Source organism: Schistocerca nitens, chromosome 8 (assembly GCF_023898315.1).
Source record: "Schistocerca nitens isolate TAMUIC-IGC-003100 chromosome 8, iqSchNite1.1, whole genome shotgun sequence".
In the NCBI taxonomy this organism is placed as follows: Eukaryota; Metazoa; Arthropoda; class Insecta; order Orthoptera; family Acrididae; genus Schistocerca; species Schistocerca nitens.
In genome coordinates, this window is record NC_064621.1 from 486318678 (window position 1) to 486343621 (window position 24944).

At 37.8% G+C, this 24944-nt stretch overlaps 1 protein-coding gene across 2 annotated transcripts in view; it reads right to left on the bottom strand.

Moving 5' to 3' along the window:
* Window positions 1-11642: 11642 nt before the first annotated feature.
* LOC126199382 (uncharacterized) overlaps window positions 11643-24944 on the bottom strand; it is a 327315-nt gene continuing 314013 nt past the window's right edge. For both annotated transcript variants that reach the window (XM_049936298.1, XM_049936299.1), the window contains exon 3: window positions 11643-12453. In XM_049936298.1, coding sequence (XP_049792255.1) covers window positions 12190-12453 — 264 coding nt within the window. In that variant the 3' untranslated portion in view covers window positions 11643-12189. The remainder of the gene's footprint in view (window positions 12454-24944) is intronic.

A 24944-nucleotide genomic window follows, 5' to 3' on the forward strand; every position in this document is an offset into this window, starting at 1 on the left:
ATCAGGTTACTATGTTATCTTGGTGCAGATCTACTTCCAATCTCTTGTAGACTCTACATTGCTAGTTACCTGATTCATGATTTATCACATTAATTGATGCTATATGTCTTATACGGTATTTATGAATAGCATGATTATACTTCAACTTAATACTGTGTTCTATAAACTGAACCAACATTACAGAAAGTTTGTAACCAGCCATGAATTTTTGTCTGGACAACATCATTCAAGCAAAGGAAGTATGTCAATATACCAAACAACTAGTCTGATCCCCACTAAACACAGAAGTTACCTGTCTAATAGAAATTTGATGTTTTATTCTCACTTATACACATTATGATTTTATTATGAATATTTGAAAATACTGAATCACTCTTTAAATCTCATGAAATTATCTTGTGAATGAAAATGCACTAATTCACAGAATATGTAGGTAGAGAGGTAAAACTTGACACACTTGACACACATACCTGATATGACATGGGGTTTTATCGAAACCAAAAATGGCTGCAAAGACTGCTCACCAGACAGTGCTTTCTTCAAGAAATGTGGGGTGCTGCTTTTAAAATTGTCAGCATGACAGATGCATGGTATGCCAGGCATGTTACAGAATTGCAACATCCCAACCATGGCTGATAAACACCTGCAGGAAGGTACGACTGTTGAGGAACATGTGCTGAGCCACCATTGCCATCCTGCTATAAACCAGCTTGATTGTACAGAAAATGCTTTCCCAGCAGGTATCATTCTAATTGAAAGACGTTTATCTCTGTGGAGGCCTACTTACAAAAGACTGGGTCACTAGTGCTAAAGAGAGCCAGCCTAGGTTCGCACAAAATTCATGTCCAAACACCACACTTAGAGATGATGTTGGAACATGTGGCTAACTACCTAGCAATAAGCACCCATCAGCTTGCCCATGAAATGCACACTTCAAAGGATACAGTGTTGAATGAGGTGGTGGAACAGGTATTACACTCAAATAAAGAATGTGTGCACGCACTGGGACCAACAGATTCTGAGCCCCACATTTACTTCTGGCAATGGCTTAGCCAACACAGTGCTGTAGAGCTAAACTTTGTATAGTTTGTATTGTTCACATTTGAGGATTCATACAACCATGATGGTATTTTCAACAGCTACAATAGCCATGTCTGCAGTGAGGACAATACTCATGCTTCTCACATTGATGGCCGCCAGCAACAATTCCCCATCAGTCTATGGGTGGGCACTGTGTAAGATCACCTAATAGGACCTTCTTTGCTACCTGCCCATTTGACTGGTCCATGTCGCCTGGTATTCCTGTGAGATGTGCTGTTACAGTTCTTGGAGGCTGTACCCCTGTTGCCTGTGAAAGGATGTAGTTTCAACATGATGGCACTCCAGCCCACTTCGAAGTTAATGTCTATGAGCACTTGAACAATATGTACCCTCATCAAGGGATTGGAGAGGGAGCTCTTGTCCCATGGCCAGTGCATTCACTTGTAATGGGACACCCTCCTCTAACATTATCTTTTTTTATAGAAATAACCAATACCATTTATACTATCAGTTCTTGTACAAGTGAACATTATTTTAGTTGTTTAACTAAAAGAATTTCATGTGGTTCTGTATACGATGTATTATATTTCAGGCTAAAATGTATAAAAAGAAATTAATTTATTACAATTGATACATACTAATGGTTAAAATTACTCCTCTTTTAGAAATATTTGGAATTACAAAATTTGTGGCATACTTAAAATTCCTATTATTAATTGCACAATCTGACAATAATTATTAAATTTATTTCTGGACTCATTTATAAAATAATAATATAACTTAGTGATGATTCTTCTTTTGTTGAGAAAGTCTTTTGTTTTGTAAATTCATTGGACTGTTGTGAGTACTGCAGAATGTTAGTAGTAGTGGGCATACCTCTGGTGGAAAGACATTTATTCTTCAATTTTGTCATTAATAATGTAAGTGAGGGTTTTTTGAAAATGGAAATTGTGAAGTTGTGCAATATAGAATAATGGGATAAAATAAAAAGATACTCTTACAAGGGAACCTCCCCATCGCACCCCCCCCTCAGATTTAGTTATGAGTTGGCACAGTGGATAGGCCTTGAAAAACTGAACAGAGATCAATCGAGAAAACAGGAAGAAGTTGTGTGGAACTATGAAAAAAATAAGCAAAATATACAAACTGAGTAGTCCATGCGCAAGATATGCAACTTCAAGGACAATGTGGGCTCAGGAGCGCCGTGGTCCCGTGGTTAGCATGAGCAGCTGCGGAACGAGAGGTCCTTGGTTCAAGTTTTCCCTCGGGGGAATTTTTTTTTTTTTTTTTTTTTTTCGCAAAGTTATGATCTGTCCGTTCGTTCATTGACATCTCTGTTCACTGTAAAAAGTTTAGTGTCTGTGTTTTGCGACCGCACTGCAAAACCGTGCGATTAGTAGATGAAAGGACGTGCCTCTCCAATGGGAACCGATAACATTTGATCGCAAGGTCATAGGTCAACCGATCCCTCCACAGGAAAACACGTCTGATATATTCTATACATCACTGGTGACGGCATGTGCGTCACATAATTGTCTGAAAATAAAAAATTAAAATTTTCACTCGAGGAAGATTTGAACCAAGAAACTTTCATTCCGTAGCTGCTCACGCTAACCACGAGACCACGGCACTCGTAAGCTCAGTTTGTCCTAACGTTGCATATCTTACACATGGACTACTCAGTTTGTATATTTTGCTTATTTTTTTCATAGTTCCACACAACTTCTTCCTGTTTTCTCAATTGATCTGTGTTCAGTTTTTCAAGACCTATCCACTGTGCCAACTTATAACTAAATCTGAGGGGGGTGTGATGGGGAGGTTCCCTTGTTAGTAACAGAAATAATTTCATCAATTATTCAGTTCAATAAGAACGCACAATGTTATATCAAAATTTCAGCTGCAAGAATGTACCCCTAGACACAAGTCTTGGAGCCAACAACAAGAAGAGAAAATGAAGATAAGTTAAAAAGCTTCTCTTTGTACATCTTACACCTCCCAAAGCTTTTGAAAATAATGAAGACACTAAGAGAATTTAATAGTGATGTGTGTGGGGGGGGGGAGGAGGGGGGGGGGTAAGATTACACATTGGACTTCACACCTCTGGACTTTTTCCTCTGGGGTTACCTGAAGATGTTGGTATATGAAACCCCTGTAGCAATGGATGAAGATCTGCTAACTAGGGCCCAAGCTGCCTGTCTCCTGGAACAACACCAGGGTTCTTTGAGAAAGTTCTCCAGAACTTCATGAATTGTTGCCATGCATGCACTGAGATTACATCTGTCACTTTGAAAATGTGCTATGGGATATGGTGTTTTTATGTGGAGTATGTCCACAGCACAATAAATAAGCATTTTCAACCATTGGTTTCCCACATCAATATAACCGGTTGTGGACCCGCGATCACTTGTTTCAAATTGACCCATAAGGTTTGAGACACCCTGCATACACAGTGTTATAGTAACTTTTGTGATCATTTGGTTTGGAAGAGGTTCATCCTTGTTATTTTTTACCTTCTTGACTTCTCCTACCTCAATGCAAATAATAATTTATTTATTACGTTGACTATATTTCATAAAGTTAAACAAATACTCATGTTTTTACTTATTATCAAGCTTATCATATGAAATGAAAAACATCCATTTTGAAATGAAGTACTTTGATCTGTAAATGAATAATTAACAGATCTATATGTAATCAAAGATTATGTGAAAGTTTTTCTCTATTGCTTCTTGCTTGCCCTTGCTAACTGTGATACAAATGCAAGAAATGTCAAGCAGTTTAAACTTGGACACATCATTATAACTATTGATCTATAGCATTTTAAATCAACACTTATGTAAGTTTAGACCCAATGAAACAGAACTGAATTTACTTTAATTTACATGTACACAATTTAACCTTACACCTGAAATGTTTTCTGTCTTAAATGTTGATGATGAATTTAGTGTAACAGTATTAGATAAAGGTAATACAACACAGACATTCTTGAATAAGCTGTAAAACTTAAAAACGTTGAAACCTATACACTGACACTTATCTGATATGAAGAACCACTTTTGAAGAATGTATTTAAGAATGAAATATTTATGCTTTATCAAGAGAAACTACAACTCATATCTTTTCAGATGAAAAAATGATTACTATAATTATAAATGCATTATGTTCTTGATGATGGCTTGTAAGTGGAAGATATTACCATGTCATGTACATAGCAACTACATTTGAAGTAAACTACCAATATATTTAGTGACCAGTTTATCATGTAAACTTTGGCTCCACATGACCTACATGCAACCCCACAGTAAAAACAAAATATTCTAGATGTTAAGAACCTAAATGTATATATAATATATCTAAAAACAAAGATGATGTGACTTACCAAATGAAAGTGCTGGCAGGTCGACAGACACACAAACAAACACAAACATACACACAAAATTCAAGCTTTTGCAACAAACTGTTGCCTCATCAGGAAAGAGGGAAGGAGAGGGAAAGACGAAAGGATGTGGGTTTTAAGGGAGAGGGTAAGGAGTCATTCCAATCCCGGGAGTGGAAAGACTTACCTTAGGGGGAAAAAAGGACGGGTATACACTCGCGCACACACACACATATCCATGGTGGATGGATATGTGTGTGTGTGCGCGAGTGTATACCCGTCCTTTTTTCACCCTAAGGTAAGTCTTTCCGCTCCCGGGATTGGAATGACTCCTTACCCTCTCCCTTAAAACCCACATCCTTTCGTCTTTCCCTCTCCTTCCCTCTTTCCTGATGAGGCAACAGTTTGTTGCGAAAGCTTGAATTTTGTGTGTATGTTTGTGTTTGTTTGTGTGTCTGTCGACCTGCCAGCACTTTCATTTGGTAAGTCACATCATCTTTGTTTTTAGATATATTTTTCCTACGTGGAATGTTTCCCTCTATTATAACTAAATGTATATATAATGTAGTTCTGCCATATACTTATACCATCTGATAACATAACTTACCTGACATTTTTGAATTTTGATTTAGGAGATGTTGTAAACTGTAAAACTTTGAATCATGCATCTATTGTTTAATATTCTACACATTCCATAGTTGCATTACGACTGAGTGATAGAGATAACATGGTGTTTCGGAGAAAAACAAAAGTTTGAAAAGACTCAAAGTGAAGGGGCATGCCTTCTGATGACATGTCGAATACGAGTTCCATTCTACTAATGATTCTGTGGGGAAAAAGAAGGACATAGAGGAAACAAATTTGTAAAATGAAGTAACTTTCAATAATTTATGTAATTATATTGTGTATATACTTCTTAAATGCTTCTTTATCTGACATATCCATGGAACGTGCTTAGTTGATAGTACTTACCAGCAATTTGTAAAACAAGCAGATGCAGACACCAGACCTCTTGTATAATACAACCCAGTTCTGGTGTGAACTCAAGAACATCCTGCAGAAGCCTGTTTAGGGAACTAGGGATACTAACTACTGCTTCCCAATATATTTATTCGTTAATGAAATTTGTCATTAAAATATATCACTTTTTCAAACCAACAGCTCAATTCATGGAATACTAGAAATAAGAATAATCTTCACAAGGATTCAAAGTCACTTAGTCTTGTACAAAAAGGTGTGCATTATTCAGGAACACACATTTTCAATAACTTGCCAGAAGCCATAAAAAGCTTAACAACCAATGACATTCAGTTTACGAGAAGCCTAAATGATTTATTGGTGGCCATCTCCTTCCACTCCATTGATGAATTTCTCAGTAAAACCAACTGATTTGTGTGTATAAAAGTACAATATAACTTCTGCACAATTTCAGAGCAGTAATGTGTTCATTGTAAATATGTGTGCGTGTATGTGTGTGTGTATAAGTACAATCAACTTCTACACCATTTCAGTGCAGTAATGTGTTCATCGTAAATAAGTATTATAGTAGTTGTATTACACGTTTATTACCTTATAAATAAATAAAAAAAAACTTTTTTATTTTAAATTCAGTGCATTAGTATTTGTAAAATGACTCTTTCATATAGTGTTCATTAAAAAATGACTATCATTCCACTTGGGACCTGTGGAATGGTACATTAGCTTATTTGTTTTAGTTGTAAATATTTGTCATGTATTGTTGTTTTTCTGGCATGTTCTACATCCTGGAGGACCTCCTCACTATGGATCAATTGGAATGAAGTAAATCTAATCTAAAAAAAAAAAAAAAAAAAAAAAAAAAATCATGAAGAGGCAGTCGTCTAAAAATGCTACTGCTCCTCATCTTACACTATTCAGCTGCTGTTTTTATCTAACTTCTCCAACAAAGCATCTATGTAACTTAACACAAATCACCATGAGATGAGTGTATAAAATGGTTAAATAAAAACCTATTTAATACAAACATTAAAGTTAAGTAGAATTTTCATCACGGTAACATTCTGATACGTTATAGCAATGATTGATGAGGTGGTCTACAAAGAATATTAGATAGATTTAATTACTGTCTTGCTGAAGAGGCTATAATGACATAATTCTCAAGAGATTTAGAAGAACCCCAAGACATGTAACACTGGAAAACTCTCAAAGACAATAAAAAGTTATCAAGTCAAACATATATATACGAAACAAGTTTTTTGACAGTGTAGCTACAAGCATTAATGTTACTTATAAATGGATAGAATAAAACACTATAATATACTTTCCTTTAACATCTGTGGAGGCTAAAGTGAAAAAAAAATTATGAACATTGGTCACATAGGTCAAATTTCCCATTTGACATAAGTGAGTTGCACTAACTAAAGAATAGAGGTATCAGTAAAATGATACATGTAATGTGTGGATTAGTAGTGTTTGCAGTTGAAAAGCTTATTGGTAACATAAATAATTTCTGCTAGCATTGAAATTGTGTCATAATCTTATTGTCCGAAGTATGGCAGATATTTTTTTAAATTATCAAGCGTTTGCAAATTGGTAAGTAATTTACAGTGCTTGCTACAGTAAAAAATACAGCCATGTCTTGTATGTATGCATGTGTCATGGAAATAGACACAAAAAGTCTTGAATTTTCACAATTCACGTAATTAAAAGTATTCTGGGAGTGTTATATATATTTAAAAATTTGTTTTGCTTAAAATTAATGACACTGAAATGCTTATTTTCTTTGTACTTGAAATATACTGTGATGGCACTGAATACAACACATGATATAACCAGAAATATAGCAACCAATTTTTAGATTGCAATAATTAATAAACACTGTAATACTCGTGTTCAGCTGAGAGGTGGAGACAAACTGAATGGTGTATTGTTTAAGCTTTGTTAATTGGAAATAGCTTTCATAAACTAGACATATTGTCTATGACAAACATAGTTACTGTCTTGTAAACAAAACTTTTTTTGTAGATTTGTGAGACAAAATTGCTGCCCAGTCCTGCAGTTCAGGACATGATACATTAGTACTACCAATAGACATGTACAACACTATCCTAGCTTTCAGAATTAATACTTATTTCCTCAGGAGTGAGAGAAAGGCAGGTTGGTGAAGATTAAAGAGGAAGGGCATGTCACCCAGATCCCAGAATGACAAGGGCCCACTCACTGTGAGGATGGAGGGGGGGGGGGGGGGGGGGAGGGTTAGACATTGTGTTCTTCCCATAGATCCAGTCATTTGTTAGTACAACACATTTGGGTATGAGCAAAGTTCTCTTGAAAATTTAAGTCTGACTGACTGGTAATAATTGCTGTTAGTTACTGATGAAAACATTTTCTCATAAAGTTTGAAGAAGATGCCTGCCAGACCTACCAATACATTCGAGGTGCTCTTTTTATTGGATTAGTGATCATTTCTAAGATTTTAAACCAGAGTCTTTATGCCAGGAAAGTCTTCAGTCATATCACACCTAAAACGGGAACAGAAGTATTTCTGTCAACAGATGAGTAGTACGTTTGATTCTGGTAATTGAAAAGTGATATTCTGCATTTTAAATAGCGATAAAACTTGGCTGTCTATAGTATTTGATCCATATATAAAGAGATGGTTACATACCTGATTTCAACAAAAATGGCAATACTTCAAGAACTGCAAGTAAATTCTCAAAAATTTGATTACAACATTAATTTGTATATCTTGCAAAATAATGAATATGGTATATACACCATGTGATCAAAGGTATCCAGATACTTATTAGTGAACATTATTATGGGTTGAGTCCACTGCTAATCACTCTACTGAGCACACATTCAGTGATGAATCTGAATGTCTGTGGAGAAATGGCAGCCCATTCTTCCTCAAGAGCTGAAATCAGAGAGGACAGTGATGTTGGATACTGGGATTTGGAGTGAAGTCAACACTCTTAACTCTTCCCACACACATTCCAGTGTGTCAGTTCAGGACACTGGGCAGGCCTGTCCATTTCAGGAAAGTTACTGTCTACAAACCAATGCCTCATAGATGCCACTTAAGACAGTGTGCACTGTCATGCTGATACAAACATTCATCATTTACAAACTGTATATCTCATGTATACAGTACACAATGTTGTAAAATGTGTTCATATCCTCCTGAATTTAGCATTTTATTAAGCACAATTAAAGGATCACTTCCTACACATGAAAACTAACCCCATACCATAACACCACCTCCTCTGTATTTCACTGTTGGCACTACACATGACAGCAGGTAATGTCCTCCAAGAATTTGCCAAATCCAAACCCTTCCATCAGACTGACATGTGGTATAGATGATTCATCACTCCAAGTCACTCATTTCCAGTCACTTACTGGCCAGTGGTGTTGCTCCTTACACTACCTCAAACACAATTCCCCCCGTGCTTTTATGTTGTAGGGTCCGCCTCTCATGAAATCTATTGGCTGATTCAGTATCACTCAGGGGTGTCCAGATACTTTCAGTATATAGTGTATCTATTGTAATAATAACCTAAAATTTGCATATAAAATACTTTAAAGAGAGACATCAATATGCATCTTAATAAGAAACATAAAGCTAATAATATGTATGTCTAAAGAAATCTAACAGTAGGTCCTGAAGAGAGCAATAGAGAGAAAATCTGCAAAACTGTCACATGCTTATAAAACTCTCTGATAATAAGACTTCTTTGCAGATGAAAAACGTGTGCTGTGATCAATCCTGGAACCTTGCCTTTCATGGGAAGTATTCTTACCAACTCAACACTCAGGCATGAATCACAATCTGCCTCATTGCTTTACTTCTGACAGTATCTCACTCCTATCTTCTAAACTTCACAAAAGTTTCTCCTGCATAGATATGTCTAACATAACACAAAACCACTGTAGTTATACATGCATTGTAACTGTGACTTCTCAGTCCCATAACAGCATAATCCTTATCTGTATTTATGTGTTTTGTGATATACAAACTGTTGAGCCAGAACATTTGGAAGGTTGGAGATGAGGTACTGGCAGAAGTAAAGCTGTGAGAACAGGTTGTAAGTCATACCTCAGATGGTAGGGTACACGACTGCCAAAGGAAAAAGTCTGGCACGCAGTTTTTATCTGCCAGGAAGTTTCATTATGACCCCTACAAGATTGAATGCCACCTGATGGTTTTGCAGGTACATGGCACATTAAGGAAAGCCTGTAAGTGGAGCAGAGATGAATGGGGAACCATCCTAGTGACAAAATTAGCTGCAGATGGAGAAATTCACTGACATAAACGACTTTGACCAAGAGCCCATGTAGACCTGATGACTTGGTCAATTATGGCTGCAGTGGACACTAGATCATCATGACTGGACCATGGATCAATGGGAATTTGTCATATAATCAGATATATCACATTTCTTGTTATACCAGGTTATTGTTGATGTCCAGCTTTGCAAACAGAGAACCTGATTGGCTGTTTATGTGTAACTATTGACAGCACACATGGAAAATGGTTGAAGGACTGTGAAAGTGTGAAACAAGGTTTTGGACTTCCAGAAGCAGGAAAGAAGTGCTCTGTCTCATATCTGATGACAGAGTACAATGATGGTGTAGGCACAAATGTTTATAAGCACACATTGCTGAACATGGAGATCTGCAGCAGATGACCCCTCCATGTGCCCATGTAGACCTGATGACTTGGTCAGTTATGGCTGCAGTGGACACTAGATCATCATGAATGGACCATGGATCAATGGGAATTTGTCATATAATCAGATATATCACATTTCTTGTTATACCAGGTTATTGGTGATGTCCAGCTTTGCCACTGTCGAGCTGAATGGCTGCTGAAACCATGCACCACATTATAGATGCAGGCCAGTGGGGGCAGTGTTATGCTATGGAGGACAATCTGGGTTTTCATGGGACATATGGAAGTAACTGAAGGCCTCATGGTGTCTGTGGACTACCAGAATATCATTACAGACCCCCTTATGTCTTCATACTTCATGTCTTCCCCAACAGTGAGACATCTTCCAGTAGGATAACTGTTCATATCACAAGGCCAGAATGGTGTTTCAGTGGTTTGAGGAACATGATAGTGAACTCACTTTGCTGTCTTGGCCACCAAAGTCACTTGATCTGAACCCAGTGAAACACATCTGGGATGCTACTGGGTGTCCACACTGTGCCAACAAACCACCGGCCCATAATTTACGTGAGTAGCCTATGTTTAGACATCTGGTATCATATATCCCAAGAAACACACCAATGACTTGCAGAGTCCACACTACTCAGAACTGCTAGTGTATTTTGTTTCCAAAGGTGGTCCAATATGCTCTTAAGCAAGTGGTCATAATTTTTTGGCTTATCAGTGTACATTCATCAAAGAAGATAACACATTTATATGGCATGCTGCAGCTATTGTACATCTTGATGGAATATTATGTAATGTTGTCTCACATTTTTATAATGTGGTGACAGGGCTCCCACTGTCAATATAGAATGTGTACTCAGAAGTTTATGTCAGCATCTATGGCAGTAAATGAATTCTCTACACTGACACTGTTGTGAGGCTGAGAAGAAGATCATATAACACAGATGCAATAAAATAACCCCTGCTGTAGATCTCACTAATTCATATGAATAGATAAACTTTTAGATCTACATGCACATTCTTGCTCTGCTCTGTTGTTATCACAGCTAAGATTTGTAACTTGCTTGATACTGATATTATTGTGATGCAAGGGAGTACAACAATGCTCTTGTCATATACACCAGAAATAATACAATTTTTTTGTATTTTAAACAAGTATCAACAAATTCACATGCTACAAAAGTGGTGTTATTTTGTTAACAAATATGACACATTCTGCTATACAGTAACTATCAGTCAACATGTATATTTGCGGAAAACTTAAAAAAAAAAAAAAAAATGGGAACAGTCGTGGTATTAGTCATGTTACTGAACTATATACACAAATTATGGAAAGGTGTTTGTACATAGTAGCAATTCTTTGTACAAATAGTCAGTAAGACATACCGGTATGTGTAAACTGTTTTTTACACCTTGAGAGCCATACATGTACTAAATTAACACATTAAAATCCAGTAATAAATTAAATACTGATTGGTAATTCATACTTTATTGTTTAATAAGAAATATCTTTAACTCCAGTCAATTACTGACAGAAAATAAAGTCATTAAAAAATTCAAAATCAGTTACCAATTTTTGTGATCTAAATTTATTCCAAGATTTTGCAGATTCATTCAGTACCATTCAGTTCTGTCAACAATGAAAATATAATTCCTCTGATATCACACATAAATTTTACATTATCAAATACAAAATAATATAAATAAAATTTGTCAGTTAAGTTTAAGTAACACACGGTTATATCAACAGCTTCTTCGTATGAGATGTTTTCATTTTTATGGTCAAAAATTAAACTTACTGTGATAAAAAATAAAAATGAAATAACTATGTGAAGAAATACATAAGTGAAAAACGAGTAATCAAAATATTCGTATTAGTCATTCGGTTCGATTCGAGAGGAGCCATCTAAAAAACTATCACAGTGCCCACAATAATTGCTCCGCACTCTTCACATTGACAAATATTTCTTCTGACTGTAAAATATTAGTGTCTGTCACACGCCATAAAAATAGTACTGCAAGATTTGCAGCAACCAGTCATCACTCATAAGTTTATATTCTCAACTTCATGAGACAGACTCAGGAAAAATTTGGTTACTCGTATCTGAACATCTCAGATAGATGGCCGTTGACTTGATAAAGTCTGTGTCAAATTTTTGGTTTCACTTCCTGTATCATCTTCAGGTGATGATGGACTTGAGTCAGTGGAAATCACTTTTGATTTATTTGCTTCTTTTGCTTTTTTCTTCTGTTTGGCTTTTTCCCTTCCGGCTCTCCAGAATTCTTCGAATTTCGTGTTTATGTCAAGTTCGGATTTGCTAGCTGCACCTGCAGTTGTCTCAGTAGATGTGTCATCAATGTTCTCTTCATCTACCTCCTGAAACACATGAAACATCAAAATGTTAGTGTGGCCTCAGCTGTCACAAGTACAAATGATATTAAAAGAATTGTGTAATTTAACCCTCAAGTGGGAGCATCTGTGTATGAAGTGGGCCAACCAGAATAGGGTTACCTTGTAGCGTTCCATTGCTGTGAGTCTGTACCTACTCCTTCATTACTGTTTCAGCTAATACAGTGATAAGTTGTGTTGTCATATTTCCAAGTGAGCAGCAGCAATATAAAATAAACAGTGAGCTAGGTGAGAAAAAAATTTATGATCCGTGCAAGAAAATGCCACAGATTTCAAGCTAACAGCACAATCTCACAATGAGGCAGTTGTCTACAAGGTAATTATTAACTGATTAAGCATTTGGCTGGGACCTGATGCAACTGTGCCATTGAATGTTTTAATTGGGTCATAACTGTGGGGTAACACTTGTATGGAACAATTGAGTTATTTTATTATTCTTTAATTAAATAATGATTCAGTTCATATAATATAGGTTTATTTTATTGTTGTTTACATAAACTAATTTTGAATTGTGAAGTTGCTCATACATGTTTACCTTGGTAACATAAAGACAGCTGTTGTTTATAGTGCACAAAGTATAACATAAAGACAGGTATTCTTTACTGTGCACAAAGTATGCCGCATGCCTGCTCCTGTTACGAAAATCACACACTCAAGGGTTAAAATAGTTTGTCTTCGTGTTTCTGTTTCAAGTGTTATGTTGCTACCCAGTCTTTTAGCAAAGGTAATAGGAAATAGTGAGAAAGCCACCATGAAGTATTGCATTAGCAGCCATAGTGTGGTAACATGTGTTTCAGTATAAACAAGCATGTAAGGGATTGCAAGTTGGCGCTAGCCATGCTCAGTGGAAGACTGCTCCCTGCAGCAGTAGTAGCTGTAGCAGGCAGATTGATATCAGCAAACCAGAGCAAGTCTCTTCATGACTGGATGCCAGGTTTTAGTGAAACAAATGCACTTGTGAGCAATATAAATATGTCTGAATTTTGAGGAAGAAGAATTCTCATCACTGGAGACCAGAAGCATCATTATGACACTAGTGTCATGCCATACAATGGGACAACTGAGCATCACCAGCAGCAGCCATGGGTTCGAGAGTGGGCTACACCTGTTGTCACCAGCACTAAGTTCCTCAGGCGACTTGGAGCCACAGTAGCATCAACCTGCCATCTGCACCTGCTAAGCACTGTGTTCCCTCCCCTGGACTTAGTGCCACAGTACCAGCCACCATCCATCTCCTGCCAGATAGCAGTAAGTCGAATCCCAGAGCAGTCTCCACGCCACCACAGTGAACGTGTGCAGAGCTGAGGAGCCATTCCAGGTGCCATTACCAATGTGGAAGTAGCATGCTGCTGATATCATGACTGTGGCCTACAGAGTCCACTGGCTGCCCAGGGGACTGCCATCAGCAATGGAAGGTGCCTACGCAGCATCCTGTCCCCCAGGCAGAAGCTGCTGCCTGTACATCAGCACTGGCAACAGTCAACACAGTGAGGCATATTTTGCCTTGTTGAGTCATGAAAAAGCACATACAGAGATTGAATAAAGCCTTCTTTATTATCAGCATTGTTTCCACTGGGCCCTCCAGCCTCTCCGAGTGCAACTGCACTCTTCAGAATGGCGCCAGCAGAGGATCTTCAGGCCCATCACCCTGGCATTTGGTGACAGCAGAGGGAGCAACAACATTCACAGTCACCATCCATGCATAAAGAAGATAATTCATCTACTGTAGGGGTGCAGTTTCATTGATACCTGTTGGGGTGAGTGCAGTCTTTTTGTTTTGTATTAGTTTGACTGTAAGGTCTTGGTAAGTCAGTGGGTATTGCAAGGGGTTAAGTTGTACTTGTAAGTTCAGTAGGTGACAGGTGAAGTCACACAGTATTTTGAGGAGGCATAGGCATAAGTGTCAGTTTTCAGCTGGGTGTTGTGGGCAATATGGATGTCATGAGTAAGAGGTGTGGCTCATTCTCTAGTAGTATAAGCTGTGAATTATGTGTAGTGTTTCATGAGATAAAGCTAAGTTCTCATTGTTTCAATGTGTAGTAGTAATTATGATCAGCCACTCAGGTTAGATTAGCTGTGTTATAGTAAGGAGTAACATGATAATATTATGATTAAGTGTTCTCATAATTTGATTTTGTTTTGTGCAGAGCAAGGAATATGGCTGAGTATTTAAGCATGTAAGGTAGTGAGAAGTTAGTATAGAGGTACGTTTAAGTGTTTTTCCTCACTTGTGATTGTGTGATTGATAAGAGGTAAACATGTCATGGTCAGTACCACAGCAAGCAGGGCGTTTGATAGAACAAGGGGCCACCACAGACAAAGTATAGATAATACTAAGAGGAGAAGTAGATAAGTTGCTAGTTGAGAAGTTAGAGTGGTCTACAGATTAGAAGCATTGATGCCTAGACGAAGGAAACAGATTTTTCAAATCTCCAGAATATAGGGGGAAGTTGCAGAGAGAGCACAAAGAATGTTTGCTCAAAATGGCCAGGAGATGGGGAATATGTGGATTATACAAACGATGGAAAGGAAGAGAGAAGAGGGAGAAGGAGGCAGTTAAAAGAGAGAGGAGCAGGCTTGGGCATATTTTACCTCTTCCTGCATAACTGCCAACTACCGTTAATATAACTGAGTCTGGTGGTCCGGGGAAGATTGAATTGACTGCATATGGTATCATAATGCACGTTCCTAAGAATTTATGTGAGCTACAAGGTAATGACATTGTTGAAATTAAGATAAGTAGTATAGAAGTACCAGTTTTGATATCCAGTGGAACTGTGGAGTCTGAAGTAACAGGAACGAGTGTGGACTGTACTGAGATGTGTTGATGCCAGGGAGCCTCAGTCAGACACGCAGGGAAATGCATTGGCCAGTGATTTTTTCATTGTGCAGCGAGGCACTTCAGATGATGTTCTTGTTTTAGATCTGCAGGAAATGCACAAGAAGTTGTTGATAGTTGTGTTGCAGATGTTGTGGCAGAAGCAGTACAGGTACATATATTTCCTCAGAAGCAGGGCATAAAGAGTAAAAGGAAAACGAGACGAGTTCATGGTGTGGATGATCAAGTTAAAAGGGCCGAATCTGTTGAAAAGTGCCTGCCAGAAGTTCGAGATATATCATGAACACTAGTGCTGAGTCACAGCATTGCAGGACACGCAGCTGATGTGCACAGTGTGCAGTTCAGAGCACAGTCAAAGTCTGCTGTATGAGGTGAGTATGAAGTGGGGGCAGGGTGCAACAGGAGCCTGATAGTAACCATACTGACTGAACATCATGCCAGTGTTAACTTTCTGTGACAGAAAGCTGTTGCCAGCTTAGAGCTGTCATGAGGGGTGTTTACTGTAGGAGACAAACAACTTAAACCATGTACAAAAGCACAAAGGTGCAAGTCACATGGTGTAGTGCTACTAGACACCAGGAAGTAATTTTGGGTGAGCAGGCCATCAGAAAACCAAGCACTGAGAGAAGAATTCAGTTTGCAATGAGACCACAGTGGGAAGAGTAGTGGGATTACCTGTCAAAGAGTTGTGAATAGTAGCGCTGTATGTAGTTTTCTTGTAAGAATAGTATTGGGAGCATATTGTGTTGGGAAGTGTAAGGAGAACTGTTGTTGAAAGTACAAAGTTCCAAAATTTGTTCCAAAAGAAAGAAGTAAGAAACCACCACATAGACAGATGACATGCCAGTCATAAGAGTGTAGCAGAACTAGACCATGTTTTGTTGAAACTGATATTTAAGGATAATCTATTACAAAAGAAAGAGTAACTGTTTTAATTAGTAAGTGTGGAATGTAGAGTAGAAGGTGTGTGTTTCCTTTTTTATTTTTCATAAGCATGGAAGAGGCCTAGCAGTGAAATATGTTTTGTTATATTTGTGTTAATGGGCAAGGAGCCCTTTAGAGATTTTGTGTGACTAAGTGGTAGTAGCAAGAGATGGGAAAGCAATTTATGGAGCTTTTAAAGAGTAATATAGTAATTGTATAGTATTTAGGAATAACCAAGCTAGTAGTATGTAGTTGTTTTATGGATTAGTGGTAAAGTTAATTTCAATAGAAAACTGGAGCGAAACAAGACCCGAGGTAAAGGGTCTTCTCAATGGAAGGAGAGGGGGGGAGGGGGGTGGCAGAGTAGTTTTACTACCCAGTCTTTCAGTCTTAGCAAAAGTAATACAAAGTAGAGAGAAAGCCTCCATGAAGTATTACATTAGCAGCTGCAGTTGGTAACCACCATGTGGTGATATGTGGATCAAAATAAACATGCACATAAGGTTATTGTGAAATGAGGATGGTAGCATTCAAGAGAAAACTGTGGGACACAGTGGTAGCAACTGTAACAGGTGAGTTGATGTCATCACACCAGGGTAAGTCTCTTGTTATGGGCATCATGACTATGTGCCAGGTTTTAGTGAAACAAATGCACCTCCTAATGATATAATTTCTAAATTTTGACACAGAAGCATTCTCATCTGTGGAGTCCAGCAGCTGGCTCACAATGGACAGTAAGATGACTGGGCACTGCCAGCAGCAGCCATGGGTTCGAGACTGTGCTGCACCTCCAGCACTAAGTTCCCCTCCAGGACTTAGTGCCACAGCACCAACTGCCATCGAACTCCTTCTAGAAATCAGCAAGTCAAATCATGTACACAGCAATCTCTGCACCACTGTAGTGAATGTATGCAGAGTCAAGAGGCCATTCTAGGCACCTTCACCAACAGGAAAGTAACATGCCACTGACATTGTACCCACGACCTAGAGAGGTCGCTGGAGAGCAAAGAGCCCGCTGTCAGCAATGCAGGGTGCCGTGCTGTCAGCAATACAGTGTGCCTAAATAGCATCCTCTCACCAGCATTGAACTCGTCATCCATAGTCAGCAATAGTCAGGGCTAATGGATTGAGACTTGTTTTGCATTATCAAGCCAGGATGGAGCACGTATAGAGATTGAAAAAAAAACCTTCTTTATTGTAAGGAGTGTTTGCACTGGGCCCTTCAGAGCATCACCACCACTACTCATCCCTCTGAGTGCAATTGCACTCTTCACAAGGTGTATGCCTGTGATATATCTGAGGACAGAAAGCAGACCACTGCTGTTAATAGTAGGCTACACTTTTCTTAATGAGGATTTTAATTAAGAGAAATTTGCACTTTTGGAGAACTAATGCATATAGATAGAAGCATAAATGCAGAATTGTTCTGATACACCTGAATCAAATGTATAATGTAAGAAATGGTCAGCCCCCTCCCCACATAAACATGTCCAAATAATGCATATAAACTGAACTTAGTAAATTTTTCAGATATTAAGTACAAATAAGCATATGCTTGCTCCTGAAAAATATCTCTCTTGCAATGGTGACTGTATACTGATCCACACTTTGAAATTATCAGCTCTTTATTAGGCACCTTTATTCTATACCATGCTCTTTGTCAGGCAAAAATTAACAATTAAGGATACCTACTAAAATTGATACAGTGGAAACTAAAAAATTATAAGACAGAATTGCTTGCCAGTATTTGCCAGTAGCAGGTGAAATATGTAGTACTGCTAACATACATATAAAAGGAAAATAATACTCTCCTGGCTTTCTGAACTACAAGAGTGATAGGTTAGGGAAGGTTAGACAGAATGAGCAGGTCACTCACAGCCCAGAATGAGAGAAATACTATTGCATTGAGGACAAATGTGGACAAAGATGAAGAGGAAGACATCAGAGAATAGTATTTGTAAGCACTGTGCTGCATCCAGTACAGAGATGATACGGACAGACTGAGAAGTAAAAATAGATTAGGAGGAGTAGGAGTGAAAGCCGCAGGTGCAGTTAAGAACTAGAACAATATTTAAAAAAATGGGAAATAGGGGAGCGAAGAGAAAGAAGGTGAAAAGGAAAAAGTAATAAATAAGATGTTGAAGTGAGACATAATAATCAAAAATATAATAAAAAGTATCATGAAAGAAGAAGCTATCCTTCAACGGAGATTAGGTCTAAGAGGAGCTAATCTCTGTAACCAAATGCTCCTCTCTTTTCTCATTTTCTCTTTTATAATGATTTTTCATCTTCAAAATGTTCAACTAGGATTGTGAAACAACTTTAATTCCTCTTCTTTCTTTGTTATTGGTTCTTGTTTTCCCAGTACTTTCTCATTTTCTCCCTGTATTGCCTTTTCCCTTTTTCTGTTCACGTTGTTCTTGATTTCTTATTTCTTCTGCTTTGAAATCCTTCTAAATTTAGTATTTTACTCTCAAAAAGATTTCTTGCTATTGTTTTTTATTTTTTATTTCGTTTCTTTTCTAGGTCTTTACTTATTTTTGTAATCCATGCTATAGTCAATTTCTTCTTCTTGAAATATTTGTTTTCTTAGCCCACTCTCATTCATTTGGTAGATGTGTCCAAAAAATATTAATCTTTGCTGAGCCAATACTTTTGATATTCTCTCTATATTTTTATAGATCTTCTCATTTTCCAATAATCTGTAGTTTGTATTGCACCCATTATTTTTCTAACAATTCATCTTTCAAGTACCTCTACTGACCCATTAGGCGTTCACAACGATGCAAACATTCAGAGCATACCAAAGTGGTATAATGTTTTAGCTTTGCTCTTCTAGGAATGCATTTACTGTTGTAAACAATCTTTGTTGAAAAATATGCTCTTTCAGTTTTGTTATCTCTTACATCTATTGTACAGTTTCTCCAAGGTATTGAAATTTGCTCACTTGCTCTATTTCACCTATTTGTGTTTAAACAAGTTTTGGTGTAGTTTTTATATGGAGTGTTTGGAAATTCCTGTTACAAACTTCTAGGACTTGTAGAGAAGAGAGAATACATAATATTTTGAATAGGAATCCACCTACAGAAACATACCATTTCTGTGCTACAGCCATTTGAAAACATGTTTGCTAGGTAGGTCTGCAGCAGGGTAGTCATGGTGAGTCTACATATCTGGCCTGGTTTGAGCCTTATTCATGTGTCTGTGAGTGTAAGAGCAACATGATTGAGTATATGTTTGTAGAATACACTGACATGACACTTCTGAAAGGCAAAGCTCATGGTACTGGAAGACATGCTCATTGCCTTTATCGAGATCACTGTCTACAATGTCCCACTCCATTGTATAGCCTTTTCACCACAATTATACAATGGCTTTGAGAAGAGGTACATTCACCATCAGCAGGCATGACTGTGGTGCTCCAACGAGATGCCATGCACCCGAATTGAAGAGGTCATACTGCATCAAGTTGAAGAGAAACCATCAACGAGTACATGAGCAATTTCTTTGGCTATTAGCTAGTGAAATTGTAAAACAAGAGATTTAATGAATCATGCCTAATCAGTTACTTGCAAAAGTGCTTGCATTAGCAGCATGTCCTAGAAGTTTGTAATGGGAATTTCTGAACACCCTGTATATGTCATGTCTTTTGTTTTTTCAGTTAAAATTCTGAGACCAATCCTATTTGTTATTTTTTCTAGACAATTTATTTGAATAACTGCTTCTGTCAGGTTTTCTACAAGTATTGCAAAATTGTCTAAAAAACCCAGGCAGTGTACCTTAATTCCATTTGCTTTCCTTTCCAGAATTATTTATTCAAGTTTGTCGTTTCTTAGCTCCAAATTTAGGATTCTTACAATTTTTCCTAGAAAGCAGTTAAGCAGTAAGGGGGTAAACCATCTACTTGTCTAGCACAATTTTTATGTAATTATTTTTTTTATTTGTTTTGCTTTCTCATCTCTGTTGTCCTTACTCCTCTCTCTCTCATTTTTTTCTGTTGTCCTAGTTCTTATCTGGGCTATTCATTTTCTCCCAGTACTGATTTTACAAAGAGAGTAGATTAGATCAAAAATAGAGATAACATTAGAAACTGAAGAAGTGAATTAAAATTTGTGCTGTGGCTGGGACTTGAACCCGGGTCTTCATGCTTACTGGGCAGACCTTTACACCAATGCAGCATTACAGTCAACATAGCTGCGCGAACTACCCAAGTCAAATACCCTCCCCAACACAAACTCCAATTCACATCTCCCCTTATATTGTCATTATTATCAGGGCGCTCCGACACTGGAATAGCACCCCAGCATTGGATGTAATGGGGAAGTGCTGTACTATACGTGATCATATAGATCTTAAATCAAAAAGTGACAATATAAGGGGAGATGTGAATTGGAGTTTGTGTTGGGGACGGTATTTGACTTGGGTAGTTCATGCAGTTATGTTGACCATAATGATCTGGTGGTGTAATGGTCAGCATATCTGCTTAGTAAGCAAGAATACCTAGGTTTGAGTCCGAGTCATAGCACAAATTTTAATTCACTTCTTCAGCTTCCAGCGTTGTTGTTGAGGTCTTCAGTCCTGAGACTGGTTTGATGCAGCTCTCCATGCTACTCTATCCTGTGCAAGCTTCTTCATCTCCCAGTACCTACTGCAGCCTACATCCTTCTGAATCTGCTTAGTGTATTCATCTCTTGGTCCCCCTCTACGATTTTTACCCTCCACGCTGCCCTCCAATACTAAATTGGTGATCCCTTGATGCCTCAGAACATGTCCTACCAACCGATCCCTTCTTCTTGTCAAGTTGTGCCACAAACTCCTCTTCTCCCCAATTCTATTCGATACCTCCTCATTAGTTATGTGATCTACCCATCTAATCTTCAGCATTCTTCTGTAGCATCACATTTCAAAAGCTTCTATTCTCTTCTTGTCCAAACTAGTTATCATCCATGTTTCACTTCCATACATGGCTACACTCCATACAAATACTTTCAGAAACGACTTCCTGACACTTAAATCTATACTCGATGTTAACTAATTTCTCTTCTTCAGAAACGCTTTCCTTGCCATTGCCAGTCTACATTTTATATCCTCTCTACTTCGACCATCATCAGTTATTTTTCTCCCCAAATAGCAAAACTCCTTTACTACTTTAAGTGTCTCATTTCCTAATCTAATTCCCTCAGCATCACCCGATTTAATTTGACTACATTCCATTATCCTCGTTTTGCTTTTGTTGATGTTCATCTTATATCCTCCTTTCAAGACACTGTCCATTCCGTTCAACTGCTCTTCCAGCGTTATCATAGATAAATTAGAGACTTAAAAGTCTCGAGGAAAATTTAATTTAAGAAAAAATAGAGAGTTGTTGTTGCACCCTCTACGAAGTGTGCAACATTTAAAATCACTTTTTTGTGACCAGGTACCAAGCCATGAACTGCAGACAAAACAATATCTAGCTCTCACATGGAAAAGAGCAGTTGTACAGCTCCTTCTTCTTGGAACACAAGTCTCAGTCATGTCTCCTGACACTAGTTCTGTGGGGGCAATATGTTTGGCTGTGACCTGGTATGAAAACATGCTTCTGCAAATTTTGAAGACTTTTATTTCACACTACACCAGTAACTGACCACCAACCATCTGATTCAGTGATTCCCCATTGGTCTCTCATAGTAAAGTGAAATTTGTGGAACAATCAATAGTGTTCAGGATTTCAAACAGTGACCTCTTTTGGCTCTCCTTAACAATTTGTCTCCATTTTTCATTGAATACTGGACTAGTCACTTCTGTACATTGCTTGATCTGTTTGTGTGTCCAGATTGGGAAAAGGTTAGAGTAGCATAATGTATAATGTGATATTAGTGCAGATTTATTTGCCCTAAGAAAACTACTCCTTTGTGTTAGTATTCCAGTGCTGAAATTCATCTACTACACCTTAATAAACAGTCAAATATCACATGGTATTGTTCTATGAGGTCAAGAAAAGAATGCAATAAATGTATTTAAATGGTAAAGGAAGGCAATGCATGTGGTATCACATATCGATACCTTCCGATGGGTATTAAAGTTGGCAGTGGAATTGCAAGTTTCTGTCAGACGCTGATTGCAGTCATGTGGGATCCAGTGAACCCAATGGTGTATGCCTGCTGAGCCACAGCCCCATCAGCTCTGGACTATGAGCACCCTCTGGTGTCATGATAAAGGATGGCTGGCAGCAGTCACACAACCCACTAGTGCTCAGAGCCACTTTTCTACCCGTGCGCACAACCATCATTCATGCTTTAGTACACATAAGTTCATCCTAGTTGATCTTGTGATAGCTGGACTCTTTTTCTTGCTGCATTATTTGTAATGAATATTTGTGTGCTCAGAGAAATACAAGTTAAATAAATCTTCTGTTTACTATGTTAACTGCTCCTGCCTAGCTTTCCTATGATGACAGTTGCTGCACCACTCTGTAGCTCACCTCTCCTTACCATTGTATGCAAAGTTGTGCACAACAATGTGGATGATATTCAGCATGGCACCCAGAGCTCTTTGTAAACATGGCTTCCAAAAACTAAAGATTATAACTCTGCCATCATTATTTATATTGCAGTGTGTTATCCACATTAAAGAGAACTATCATACTTATTAGTAGTGTGACAGGTGGACCAAATATGACTTGGTATCATTTCAGTGTAACTATAAAAATGATTGTAAATAAATCAGCTAAATTCTTCAATGTCATAAATCAGTGTATCAGGGAATTACCAGATCAACAGTTCAAAAGAAGAACCAAGAACTGATTCCTTATGAAGTTGATAAATTTTTGAGGTCATGAGAATGAAGTGATAGTGACTTATTTATTGTTGTACTTTTACAATTAGAATGTGATTTATCAGTGAATGGTTAACATAATGTACATTTTATTCTTAATATTATAAATATTTGTGAGTGATATATTAACATACATAATCACACAAGAAAATACAGTATATGCATGTGTACCATAACTTTATTGACTCTGGTGACCACTGAGATCCCTACAATAATGAAAAATGTAATTGGTTCACTTCAATACAAGTCATGACAGTTGCTGCTGGTCAGCAAGATGTATGAGACAGGCGAAATTCCCTCAGACTTCAAGAAGAATATAATAGTTCCAACCCCAAGGAAAGCAGGTGTTGACAGATGTGAAAATTACCGAACTATCAGTTTAATAAGTCACAGTTGCAAAATACTAACACGAATTCTTTACAGATGAATGGAAAAACTGGTAGAAGCTGACCTCGGGGAAGATCAGTTTGGGTTCTGTAGAAATGTTGGAACACATGAGGCAATACTGACCCTATGACTTATCTTAGAAGAAAGATTAAGGAAAGGCAAACCTATGTTTCTAGCATTTGTAGACTTAGAGAAAGCTTTTGACAATGTTGACTGGAATACTCTCTTTCAAATTCTAAAGGTGGCAGGGGTAAAATACAGGGAGCGAAAGGCTATTTACAATATGTACAGAAAGCAGATGGCAGTTATGAGAGTCGAGGGACATGAAAGGGAAGCAATGGTAGGGAAGGGAGTGAGACAGGGTTGTAGACTCTCCCTGTTGCTATTCAATCTGTATATTGAGCAAGCAGTAAAAGAAACAAAAGAAAAGTTCGGAGTAGGTATTAAAATCTATGGAGAAGAAATAAAAACTTTAAGGTTCACTGATGGCATTGTAATTCTGTCAGAGACAGCAAAGGACTTGGAAAAGCAGTTGAACGGAATGGACAGTGTCTTGAAAGGAGGATATAAGATGAACATCAACAAAAGCAAAACGAGGATAATGGAATGTAGTAGAATTAAGTCGGGTGATGCTGCAGGAATTAGATTAGGAAATGAGGCACTTAAAGTAGTAAAGGAGTTTTGCTATTTGGGGAGAAAAATAACTGATGATGGTCGAAGTAGAGAGGATATAAAATGTAGACTGGCAATGGCAAGGAAAGCGTTTCTGAAGAAGAGAAATTTGTTAACATTGAGTATAGATTTAAGTGTCAGGAAGTCGTTTCTGAAAGTATTTGTATGGAGTGTAGCCATGTATGGAAGTAAAACATGGACGATAAATAGTTTAGACAAGAAGAGAATAGAAGCTTTCGAAATGTGGTGCTACAGAAGAATGCTGAAGATTAGATGGGTAGATCACATAACTAATGAGCAGGTATTGAATAGAATTGGGGAGAAGAGGAGTTTGTGGCACAACTTGACTAGAAGAAGGGATCGGTTGGTAGGACATGTTCTGAGGCATCAAGGGATCACCAATTTAGTATTGGAGGGCAGCGTGGAGGGTAAAAATCGTAGAGGGAGACCAAGAGATGAATACACTAAGCAGATTCAGAAGGATGTAGGCTGCAGTAGGTACTGGGAGATGAAGAGGCTTGCACAGGATAGAGTAGCATGGAGAGCTCCATCAAACCAGTCGCAGGACTGAAGACCACAACAACAACAACAATACAAGTCATTGCTCACTCTCAAGAGAGCAGTGCCTTCAAGGCTGGGAAAGCATAATGAGAAATTTATGATGTAGTTTGACACCATACCTGTGCTGAACCATGCTAAATTTGAAATTATTGAGAACATTTTACCTCTTTGAAGTCCAGAAGAAAGAAAGAGTGTAATTATATATGGAATATAAGAAGAAACTAAAAATAAATCCATATCACAACAAATACAGGTGTAT